This window comes from Chaetodon auriga, chromosome 16 (assembly GCF_051107435.1).
Source record: "Chaetodon auriga isolate fChaAug3 chromosome 16, fChaAug3.hap1, whole genome shotgun sequence".
NCBI lineage: Eukaryota > Metazoa > Chordata > Actinopteri > Chaetodontiformes > Chaetodontidae > Chaetodon > Chaetodon auriga.
The window spans coordinates 21627764-21640278 of NC_135089.1; the positions used below are offsets into that span (position 1 = coordinate 21627764).

A 12515-nucleotide genomic window follows, 5' to 3' on the forward strand; every position below is an offset into this window, starting at 1 on the left:
AACAGGGTTCAGGAAATATATTCAATTTCAGGGGATGTTTGTTTTTGTTTGTTCCAATCACCTGTTTTTGTTTGTTTTTTGTTTGTTTGTTTGTCTGTCTGTTTTTTACATTTTCCTTTTCCCACTGTTCTCTTTATATGCTTTAGAAACACAAGTGCATTTACTGTGCATGTAATGCAACATAGCAAACTTATAGTTCAGAGTCATAGTTTTTGTTTTTAGGGAATTGTGTATGTGTAACTCATAACCTCGTTGTGACTTTTCTATTTCATCTAATCGCGATGATTAGCGCCTATGACCGTGCGTAAAATCATGTTGGTCTGTGCAGCTGAACAGAGGCTGGATGAAACCGTAGCTCCAGAACTCCTCATGCAAGAGGGAGGGAGGGGCAGAGGATTATAGAATCCATGTGGAGAGGGGTGGGAAACTGCAGAGTTGAGGGCGCGCCTCTCCTTTCCAAAACGGTCAGACAGCTTTGTGCCGCCTAGAACTCATTCCTCTCCGCCTTTTCTCCAAAGCCGTGCGCAATGGTAGAGAGGAGAATGAACTCTCTCGTGAAATGGGCGCTGATCCTCTTTGTCCTCGTCTCCGTCATCCTCAACATCATCCTGATCGGTATCCACTCCAGCAGGGCGCCCAAATGTACCACTCAGCGTGTCCACCCGCTGCGGGGCAAACACGACGAGCGCAGCCTCGTGTTCGCTGACCTCGCCAGGGAAGAGTACCTGCAGGTCCAGCAGTACATGCTCAAGCAGAAAGGCTTGGACATATCCACTAACCAGATCACCAAGCCATCGGAAAATTTCTTGTTTTTAATAGACCTATCTCTGCCCAAGAAAGCGGACGTGCTGGCTTACTTGGACGGGAAAGGTGCCAAGCCGGCTAGAGAGGCGACAGTGGTGGTCTTCTACGGCGCGCAAGGCTACATTAAGGAATACACAGTGGGGCCGCTTCCCAACCCAACACACCACAAAGATGTCACAAAGGAGAGGTATAATATGGATCTGCCTATCAATGCGCGCACTGTCACCATCGGGGAATACACCTTGCTTTTCAAGTTTTTTGAGGTTGCAGTCTTCTCCAAACTGAAGAAGCTCATGAAAGAGAGCTTCGACGTGGGTGAGGACAAGAATCTGGACGCGTTTGAGCAGATGCCCCGTGGAGTCCGATCCGGGGACAGGAAGACCTGGGTGTCTTTCTTGAGGAATATGGATGGCATGTATATCCACCCTGTGGGCTTTGAGGTGCTGGTTAACCATGAGAGCGTAAACGCATCCGACTGGAGAGTGGAGCGGCTGCTTTATAACGGCCAATACTTCGACACCGTAGAAGAACTTAGACAGAAATATGACGCGGGATCTGTCAAGAAGATAGTTTACAAAGAGTCGCCTGACTATGGTTCACTGAAACCCAGAAAGAAGCCTCTGCAGATCGGCCCGCAGCTGTCTTACGCCGAGGGGAAGCGCTTCGGCGTCAGCAATAACCACGTCCTGTACCTGGACTGGAGCTTCGCCTTCGGACTCAGCTCTCTCACAGGCATGAGGGTTTTTGATGTGCGTTTCAAGGGTGAGAGGATAATCTACGAACTGAGCGTGCAAGAGGCCATGTCGGTGTACGGTTCAGTCACTCCAGGGATGATGCTCACCAAGTTTCTGGATTCAAGCATCGGGGTGGGGCGTTTCGCGCACGAACTGGCCCGTGGCGTGGATTGTCCCTACGAAGCCACCTACGTGGATACATACCGCTACATTGATGCCCCAGCTCCGATCAGATTTAGAAACTCAATCTGTCTCTTTGAGCACAACATGGGTCAGCCCCTGCGGAGGCACTTCTCTGACTTTTTCCACAACAGTTACGGGGGGATGGTGAACAGCGCCCTGGTGCTCAGGACCATCACAGCTATAGGAAACTATGACTATATGTGGGATTTCATCTTCTACCAGAGCGGATCAGTGGAGGCCAAGGTGCACGCCACCGGCTACATCACCTCTTCTTACCTGATGGACGGTAGCCTGAAATACGGACACCAGGTGGCGGATAAGGTGCTGGGGAACATCCACACTCACTTCATCAACTTTAAAGTGGACCTGGATGTGTTGGGTGAGTGGCAGCACAACATTTAAAACTGTTTATCTGTGCAGGGCACAGAACACTGAAGAGTACGGTAATGTGGGGGAAAAACGTTGTCAAGAGTTAAAAGTTCTGTTAGCACAAAGAGAAGAATCTGATTTCATAATAAACGTTTAGCTATGAAAAAACAATTGATGCATCCATGGCCAAGGGACTTCATGACTACAACCATAGCCAGGATGAATTCAAGGTCCCCACATCACCCACAAAAATTGTAAGCCGACACTATGGTAAAAATTGGGGGGGGGCAGTAGCAGCTCAACAGCAAGTTCTACCTTGGGCCCTGCAGCAGGTTTATCCATGGCGATGATAGTGTTGCAACAATGCACGCATATTGTGGACTATAAAGCGTATGTCATAGTGAAACAAGGCGCCTTTGATTTAACTAAGGGAGATTGGTTTCTGACCAGTGATGAGAAATTGGTCCACTGGATTTTTCGTCCCTGCTTGTCCAAAATAGGCACCCAAAGTACTGCTGATTGCCAGAGTAGGGAGCCCTGGTGGTGACATGGGTGAATTTTTTTATTGTGTGGCCACGACTTAATAAGGGGAGGGAACGAGTTACTAAGGCGAGGGAACGAGATACAAAGGCGAGGGAACGAGATACAGAAACATACAGATACAGACGAGCTTTGTACTGAACCGCAAGAGATTGCAAGATATCATTATAATTCATCCCAAGGTTAAAATAAAATGACAGCAAATCAAATTCATCCATGCTTTTTGTTTGATAGATAATAGCCATACAAAGCTCTTCTGGTCCAGTGTTGTCAACATCAGATTCTGTATCTCGTTCCCTTGCCTTAGTAACTCATTCCCTCGCCTTACTAAGTCATTGCCACGCGATAAAAAACAATTCACCTATGTCACCTCCAGGGCCCCTTACCAGAGAGCTGATTCCATCCATTTGACTTCCCATGCAGGTCTGAAGGTCTTTTGATGATATAGAGTCAAAACTATATGTTTCTCTGCCTGTTATCGGCTGCTGTGACTTCATGGATCACAAAGCCCTTGATGTCCAGCCTTACAAAGGAACAGGGATGAACCATTATTAATCACAGAACTTGGCTGTGTGTCTGTTGTGGATTGAACTGAATTTAATGTGGGAATAAAAATGCAAAAATATGAATGGATGAGCAGTATCTAATTTTCAGGTTACACAATCTGAACATTAAAGATGTAACACCAAAACAATGAGCTGAATGACTGTAAAACACTTTGTAAAGCTGAGGGGAACTTCAGATTTAGTGATAATTCACTGTGGGTTCATCAGAACAAGAACCCCTTTTCACATTACACATAGCCATTAGGTCCATTGTTGACTAATAATATTGAAGGGTGCAGTTTTAAATTAATTCCTAAAAAAATAAAGAACCACTTGACATGAATCTGTAGGAGCATGCAAGTCCAATGCAGCTATTTCATTGCTTGGAAACTACAACAGAAAACAAATATTATTGCAAACATTTTTGCATAATTTCCTTCACAGGGGTGAAGAATGTTTTCCAGACCAAAGACATGGAATTTGTCAATGTGTCGCTGCCATGGATGCCTGATCACTACGCTATGGTCCCTCAGCTCGTGGAGAAGCAACTCAAAACAGAACAGGTTTGGCTTCATCTTCTTTTACTTCTTTGAAATGTTCATTTACATTTCGGTTTCATTTAACCACATTAAGGAGTACAGAGGGACAGTAAGGACTCCTTAAGGACAGTAAAGAGTCACAGTCATGAGTAGTTCTTTCAGATTTTTGTGAGTGTGGAGAAAGCATGAACATTTCTCTGCAAAGGCACAGTGCAATTTATTTTTGTAAAGACTGCATGTCACTACACACATTGAATTTTAGATGCACCTGTTGCTCACATTTGCATATTCATGAATCCACTGTACATGAGCTGTCCTGCAGCAGCTCTGACAGACAGGGACTAACTGATGAACATAGTGACCAAACACATTTCTACCAGGGAAAACTTTACTGTTGACGCCAGTTTGTAGGATGAATTGTTCATTAGGCAGTCAACTGCAGCACATTAAAGGTCCCATATTATCAAAAACTCACTTTTTCTGGAATTTGGGCTGCTATTTTGGGTCTCTAGTGCTGCCATACGCATACAAAGTGTGAAATAAGACCGTCCATGCTTTTTTGAGTGAGATACGCCTTTCTGAAAGCAGCCTGCCTGCAGATTCCAAACGAGCTGATCAAATTCGGCACCTACACTGACATAACAAGCAGGCACATTTACATATTCCCACCCGCTTCGAGGCTGACTGTTTCTCCAACCTTGCTCAGTACAAGGCAGGATTAGTCAGGAGACTTTTTCTAAACGAGGGGTGGTAACAATTGTCCTTATTCATAAAAAACCTAAGGGGAAAAGCTACGCGCTAATCTATAGGTCATGGGCGGTTGGGTTAGGCCACCCCAAGAGACTGATCAAACAAGTTATACATAAATTAAAAGCACAAACATGAACCAACCCACAACCAAAATTAATGTTGAAATTATTAATTAACGAAAGTGCTTCTACAACTTCTGATTATCAGAATTTATCAATGAAAACAAACTTAAATCGTGTCCCCTGCAGTACGGGTTAGACAGTGCAGCATGGTCACCTATAAACAATTCAAAAACAACATAAGCACATACACCCAGTTCAGAGATCTTTCAGGTTTCTTCAGTACGTCAATAAAAATAAATCAGTCCCATGAAAGATTGATTTACCCCCAGTAGTCCGAGTCCAAAGAAAAGAACCAAAAAATGTCCTGTTGGAATCCAGGTCCCCTTTGCGGTGATGCAGAGGCACAATTCACACCACCCAAAAAACACTTCATACCTCGGTTAGAGTCCTTAAACCAAGGAAAGTTAGGCCGATTATCCTCCCACACCGCTAACCTCCAAATGCCGACGTAACCTCTTCTCTCTTTCCTCTCTGTCTGTCTCTCCCGACCAATGTCACTTCCTGTTTTTAATACCTCCGAAGCACTCAGAAAATGAAATAAACAAATCACAACAAAAAGTCTATTTCATAGTCCCTTGTATCCGTGCTGCAGCAATATGGCCACTGATAATATTCAATACTTTCACATAAAAAAAGGTAATGGGACATTACCATGGAACTCATAGATCCATGTTAATTTGTTGAAAAAGATTTATAATATGGGACCTTTAAAAACCATGTGTGGTAAAAGATATATCTTATGTATGTATCTGGATTCCCTGTGCTGCAAGACTTCCGTGTTCTGGACACCATGAACTCTTCGGCGAGGCCGCTGAATGGAAGCTGCAGGATGCTACTGGTCCCATACAGGGCGGAGCTGCTCAGACTGTGCAGTAGACCAAGCCATCTACGCAGGTAGCTGCTGATGTTCCTCTCCATGACCTCGACTGTTGTCATGGGTACCGTGTACATGAGCAGAGGCCACAGGATCCAGGGCAAGATGGATTGCTGTTCAATCCAGGCCTTGAACCTCCCTGCCAGACCTGATTTGTCAACTTGAATCAGCCAGTCCTCAAGATCTTTGCTGGTTTTCAGGCTGCAGTTAAAGTACTTCCCGAGGCTCTTAACTGGCTGCTCTGTGATGGATGGGATGGCGGCTCCAGATAGTGAGAAGCGGAACTTGTCCACTACTTTTCCCCTCTTGAGCACTAAAGACCTTGATTTTACTGGCTTAAAGCTCATCCTTGCCCAGGTGATTAGCTTCTCTAGGCCTTGGAGAATCCATCTACTGCCTGGGACAGATGTGGTGGTGACAGTCAGGTCGTCCATAAAGGCTCTTATTGGGGCTGGCGTACTCCTGGTTTGGTCAAGGGTCCCCTGCACTCCACCTCTGCTGACTTAACTATCATGTTCATGGCAAGGGCAAAAAGTATGACTGAGTACGACTTTGTCAAGTTGGTGCCAGTCTGATGTACCTGACCCAGCAGTGAGTCTTAGACTGAAATTATTGTAGTAATCCAGGATAAGGTCTATGACTTGGCTGGGAACATGATGTCATTGAAGGGCGAGCTTAACAAGCTTGTGCGTTATGGAACCGTATGCATTGGCGAGGTCCAGCCCAAGTACGGTGAGATCTCCTTTCCCTTCATGGGCCTCCCTGATAAGTTGAGTCACCACGCCAGTGTGTTCCAAACAGCCGGGCACTCCAGGGATCCCACCCTTCTGAACAGAGGTGTCGATGTAGCCGTTCTTCAGGAGGAACTCTGTTAGTCGTCATGACAAGATGCTGATGAAAACTTTGCCTTAGACACTTAGCGGCGAGATGGTTCTAAACTGACTGATGTTTTTGGAGTCCTCTTCCTAGGGGATCCACACACCCTCTGCGCACCGCCATTGGTCTGCAACTTTTCCCCTGTGCCAGATGACCCTCAAGATCTTCCACAGGTGTCAAAGGAGTTGGGGGCAGCGCTTGTACACGATGTATGGAACCTCGCTGGGGCCTGGGGCTGAAGTTCACTGTTGGAGGTTATGGGCTTATTGAGGGCCCTCTGTGGTCCAAGCTCCTGGTCTCTCTCTGGGTCGCTCAGGGTGTTATGCAGGAAGGAGTTTGTATCCTCGGTTGAGCACATGAGGTTGCCGCTATGCTTGTCCCCCAGCAGCTTCTTGGTGAAGGTAAAAGGGTTGGAGATGAAAGCGGTGCGCTTCCTCGCTCTTTCCTTCCCCGGCCTTCGGTGACACTGCCCAGCACAGCGTCATGAGCTTCTTCCTCAGAATGTTGTGAAGCTCAGCAAGTAGTTGTTTTTCTTCTTCGCTAGCCACCTTGTGCTGTTTTGTGAGGCTTTGGAGTTCTTGACGTAGTTTGTGAATCTGGGTGGCTCTACTGTTCATCGTGTAGTTGGTCTTGATGTTCCTGCCCTCAATGTGGCCAAACCTCTCAGCTGCATAGCTGATTATGATTGCCATCATGGTCTCAAGACACCGGTCCACCTCTCCCTTGACTGTAGTCTCCAAGATCTGGCTCACGTCTGCATCAAACTGTGTCCACACTGCCTGGCTGTTAGCTGAAGGCCACTTGATCCGCTTCTGTTGGACTGTTCGGCAGGGGTTCGGAGGCTCTACTGCTTGGAGGGACTGGGCTCTGTGGGGTGATTCCTGGCCGGGCTCCTCCTGCGTCTCACCAGGATCAGATCCTGTGTATTGCAATATATTCTCCTGCTACCTGTACTTCATCCTGGCCAGATGTATTTTTAGGCCACGCGAGTTCTTGCACACTTTTCACACTTTTTTTTGGTTGAATTTCTGCTCGCATGGGTCAATACCGTTACGATGAGTTACGAGAATGACAGCCCCAACCGGTACGACAGGTTGGGGCTGTCATTCTCCCCCCCTCTCGGACTCCCCTGGGGGTATGTCTCAGAAGGCTTTTTTGAAGCAATTTGGGTTCCAGTCCATTACTGAGCGTCACTGGCTAGGCCAGATTGACAGGTGAGAGAAACATCTTGCGGATGTGCTGGGACACATCATCAGTGATGTATGCATGTAAACATAGCTGCATGTTTTCTCCACCAGTTTTGATGCTGGTGTCATGCTGTCTGCCTGTGGCCTGTAAGCTACAGCACAAAATTGTTTGCCCCTGCACTCCCTGTTGGGGTTCAGGCTGTCGGCTCCACTGTCAATCAAGCACAGACATCAATAAGAAAGAAAAAGAAATGTTTCTAATATTTACTCAAAGACCTTTCCACCTTGCATAAAAATGATATTAAAAAACATTTTGCCATTGTTTTTTTTTATTGCAAAAGGTATTTGTTATATTTCAGTTAGACTTAAATTAATCAGTAATTTAAGATGCACAAGTGGTTATGTTCTATTATTGTGGTAATATTGCAGGATATAAGGCAGCTCAAAAGGCTGTCTATTTACTTACAACTTGTCAAATAGCCCATTTCTTGCTTGTTGCCAGCGACCCATGATGCATTTCTTAATCCTCCAGTGCTACAGTCAACAAAGTATCTCTTGAATCTTGTGGCACTAATGTCTACTGTGACACTTCTGTAGGAGGCCGCTCTGCGTTATGACACCAGTAGTCCTCGCTACCTCCACATTGCTAGCCAAAAAACCAACCGCTGGGGTCACCAGCGCTCCTACAGGCTGCAGGTGTTCACCTTCGCTGGAGATCACCTCCCAGAGAGCCAGGCCGAAGAGAGGGCCATGTCCTGGGCTAGGTGAGACCTGACATTTGAAAAGTCAAGAAAAAAACTGTTACTCAAAAGTTGATGATTGCTAGCACATCTTTTGCCTTGATGATTATTGATTATTGAGTCAAACAAGATGTTTTTTTTCTTCTAAAAATATTTATAGGGATATCTCAGAAGGTCAACTCCAGCAGGTTCATTTTAAACTGAAGTTAAACATTTCTGGAAATTATTCCTGTGAAAATCACAGTCAGTACCCCATGACTGGAAAGTAACAATGAGAGGATGAGACTCCCTGTGGACAGGGAAGTCCTGGAGCCAGACTGTTTTTTCATGTGCACTCCCTGACGGCAGAATGCATTTCCCAAATTTCCTAATGATTAATTTTCTGACCAATCTCAGTTTCTATTTCTATGCTGTTACTGTGCCACATATGACGTAAACATGACATCATATTTCACCAATATGCATGCTGATAACCTTTAAAGCAGTAACCTTTGGTTTGAAAAATAACAAAATATTGCTTTTACAAAGAAGTTGGAAAGTCGACTTTATATTCAATAAAGCACACCCTTAATTAATTCAGTACATTCAGTGGTTTGTTGCTATGGCTTTACTTAGTCTGGCAAGGAAAGTAGCTTATGATGGGTAACATAAAGCTAATATTAGCAAACTTTAGACAGGCATGGCTGTGTAACTGGCATCACTGAGTCAGTTTTCTAATGGTATGACTCTTTTCTACTTGTGCTACTAGTCAGAGCTGCAACAATCAGTTAACTCATAATTTAGTTTATCATCAGGGGTGGCTGTGGCTCAGGAGGTAGAGTGGTCTTGCACTGATCAGAAGGTCAGGATAGTTTGCACTGTACATGTCAAAGTGTCCTTGGGCAAGATACTGAACCTCAAATTGCTGCTGCTGTGTCATCAGTGTGTGAACGAATTCCTGATGAGCAGATTGCACCTTGCATGGTAGCCTCTGCCATCAGTGTATGCATGTGTGTGTGAATAGGTAAGTGCTGACTTGAGTTGTTAAGTGCTTTGAATGGTTGGTAAGACTAGGAAAGCGCTATATAAAGGCAGTCCATGCAACAGAAGTCTGTGGAGTACATCAGACTTTCATGCAGGAGACGAGCATTAATGTCTCATCCAATCCAATGCCATCTCTCTCTCTTCTGTCTGGCTGCAGGTATAAGGTTGCTATCACCAAGCAAAAGGACTTAGAGCAGACCAGCAGCAGTCTGTACAGTCAAAACAACATCTGGACTCCAGCTGTTGACTTCAGCAAGTACATTGAAGACAACGAAAGCATCGAAGACGAGGTGTGCTGAGATAAAATCTGCGTGTAAAAATGATAAGATAATGCAAACACATATGAATCTGAAGGTGGATAACTTAGCTGAAAGAATTTCCCTGACGTGTATGAAAATGTGTCTGCAGGACCTGGTTGCCTGGGTGACCACTGGGTTCCTCCACATCCCTCACGCTGAGGACATCCCCAACACAGTAACAGTGGGCAATGGGGGAGGGGTCCTGCTGCGGCCCCACAATTACTTTGATGAGGACCCGTCCATCCACTCTGCTGATGGGGTGTACATAAAGGTGGGCAATGAGCACAGCTGTGACAACAACAGGATGGCCTGCCTTGCTCAAGAGACCTGCAGCCCCGTGCTGGAACCCTTCACTTTCCAAGGCTTCGATGGAGTCATGAAGTTTGAGGATTGGACTGATTGATAGAGCACTACTGAGTTTAAAAGCCCTGGTGAACACAGAGGTAAGATTGGGGTCGTTTTCTGATCTATCAAGAAACTGTCAATTTTAGCATGTGTATGGAGGCAGTGTGGGACAACATTTTTTGTGCCATAATTATGTGTTTTAAAGCTACACCAGGCAATAAATTGAATAAAGGGCTGTTCAACCATTTTTCACTTTCTTTGAGAGAGAGAGAGAGAGAGATGAAAATTTTGTCCTGGAGTCAGGATCTGGTTAGCGTAGCTTAGCATAAGGACTGGAAGTAGAGGGGCAACAGCTTTTCTGTATAAAATGTTAAAAAAATATGTCTACCCTTACCTCTAAAGCTTACTATTTAAGACACTGTAACCTATCTAAGCTGATTACTCTTACTCTCTTAACTCACAGCAGTTTGTTGCAGTGACTGTGCAGCTTTCCATAATTTGTTTTCACAGTGAGGTTGCCAAGTTTGGTAATGTTATGCCTGTACTGAGACCAAAACCAAAAATGTGCTCACAGACCATATCTGGAAATCCATACTTTAGCTGGAGATGCTGCACAGAAGCACTTGGTGGATGAATAAATGTGTTAGTTCAGGAACTGTTTAAGCATGTAACTGCCATTAAATGGTAAGTTTTGGATTTATATTTTGATACCTGTCAAACAAACACGATACATGAGCTTTAGAGGCTGGGAGGATTTTCTTTCTCTTTGGACAGAGCCAGGTTAGCTGTTCCCCCTTGCATCCAGTCTTTATGCTAAGCTAGGCTAACCACATCACAACTTTAGCTCAATACTTAACATGCAGACATGAGATCGATATCTTCTCATCCAATCCTAAGAAAGACAAAAAAAATAATGATTTCCCAAAATACTGAAATATTCATATGAAATAGAAGTTATTGGCCTATATGACCTAGAAACATTATAGTATTCTGTCACCAATAATGGAGTCCTCTACAAATTCCATGTATCCTAATCATGTTGGTATGGACACTGGTGGGAAATCTTCTCAGTGATCACTGCCACTGAGGGAGGCATGTGCAGCTTTAGAGGTCCATTCTTTTGGCTGACATGGTTTAGCTCATCAACCACAAATCATGCATAACTGCTGACCATTTTTCAAAGCGCTTTTATAGTGATTTCCTATTTTCCAGGTTGCCCTTGGTTTCTAATCATTTCACTACTAAGTTGGAAAATCAACTACAGACTTGAAACATGCTTGACGTAAATAATTCATGCCCCAGAATGTCATGTGGCCTTATGTTGTGTCAGTTACATTGACATCACATGACAGTACAGTTATAAGGGTTTCAGAATTATCACTGTGTTTGTTTTAAATTATGCTCTGAAATGTGAGACTGTGCTGGCAAATAGAAATATTTCAATGCAAGGCCAAATATTTCCTAGCTGTTTGTGTTTGCCTCCTGTATCTTCTGGGTTTGGTTTACTGACAGCATATTTTTATATTTGGTGTCTGAAAGTAAACAGTCCTGCATCTCCATTCCAATAGAAAAGTAACTTAGTTTTAACAAAAATAAACTGTTTACTGAGATAAATTAGTTATCTCAAGCATGTTTTAAATCTCTGAATGATGACTTTTATACTGTACTAAAGAGAATGGAAACCATGGCTGGATTAACCTGCAAAGGGGTCCTGGGCAAAACCAAGCTACGGGCCCCCGTAGACTCCCCGCTCAGCTCTGTAATTTCATTAAATGCAAATTTATTTGAGAATATGTACCATGTAAATATAATATCACTGCAAGACTAAGTAACAATGCAGGAGCCAACTCATGGGACTTATTTCTTTGTTGCTTTTCTTTATATTGTGTATCAGTGGTATATATCACCAAACAAGTTTATAAAAATCATTACAACACGATAAATAAACCTGGGTCCCTTTGGGCTCCTGGGCTAGTTTTTGTTGTTGGTTGTTAGTCCAGCCTTGGCAAAGTTCACAGTTAGATATGTAGAGCAACCTGTGGGGAATCAATCAAAAAGTTTGATAATTATAGTGATATAATTCTAATCTGGAAATCCACATGAAAACAAACATCTGTGAAGCACATAGAGACGAGAGCCACACTGCCTTGCCTGATGACATTTCATTTTCTTTACTATTAACCCTCAACTTCGTTATCTGCAATTAATTTACTATTGCTGTTCAACTTGGATCAGTGAGAAATCATCATTCATAAGGCTCCTATTATGCTATGTTTTTCCTATTGTCAACAAATCCCATGAAATATTCATTTCTCAATATGTTCTCCTTACCCTCAGTCCCAAGGCAATCCAGTCCTACTCAAGACATAAATCTTCAAAAAAAAAAAAATGTCTCCCAAAAATTAGTTACATTTTTCGAGTAACTCGGTCGATTTAGGAAATCAGCCCAGTGATGCTTACTCAAACAGGAGAATAATTTGTTGGGCACTATTTTCTACAGCAGAGTAATCCACATTTGGACTCCAGTGAGTATTTGGGTAAGCAGGACTGTGTATGCGGAATCCCATGTGCATCTTTTTCAAAGA

The 12515-nt window shown here is 43.9% G+C and overlaps 1 protein-coding gene across 1 annotated transcript; it reads left to right on the plus strand.

Moving 5' to 3' along the window:
- Positions 1-429: 429 nt before the first annotated feature.
- Positions 430-12306, plus strand: LOC143334590 (primary amine oxidase, liver isozyme-like). Its single transcript, XM_076753443.1, has 5 exons — positions 430-2100; positions 3620-3738; positions 8121-8287; positions 9444-9576; positions 9695-12306. Exons 1-5 carry the CDS (start codon positions 528-530, stop codon positions 9986-9988), a joined length of 2286 nt encoding a protein of 761 aa, XP_076609558.1. The 5' UTR covers positions 430-527; the 3' UTR covers positions 9989-12306.
- Positions 12307-12515: the final 209 nt, after the last annotated feature.

What these genes read in the sequence shown, in the direction of transcription:
- LOC143334590 (XM_076753443.1), top strand. Translation starts at nt 528, where the DNA reads ATGGTAGAGAGGAGAATGAACTCTCTCGTGAAATGGGCGCTGATCCTC. An exon ending in AGGGCCATGTCCTGGGCTAG is followed by an intron (nt 8,288 to 9,443) that starts GTGAGACCTGAC and finishes GTCTGGCTGCAG; the next exon opens with GTATAAGGTTGCTATCACCA. An exon ending in ACGAAAGCATCGAAGACGAG is followed by an intron (nt 9,577 to 9,694) that starts GTGTGCTGAGAT and finishes ATGTGTCTGCAG; the next exon opens with GACCTGGTTGCCTGGGTGAC.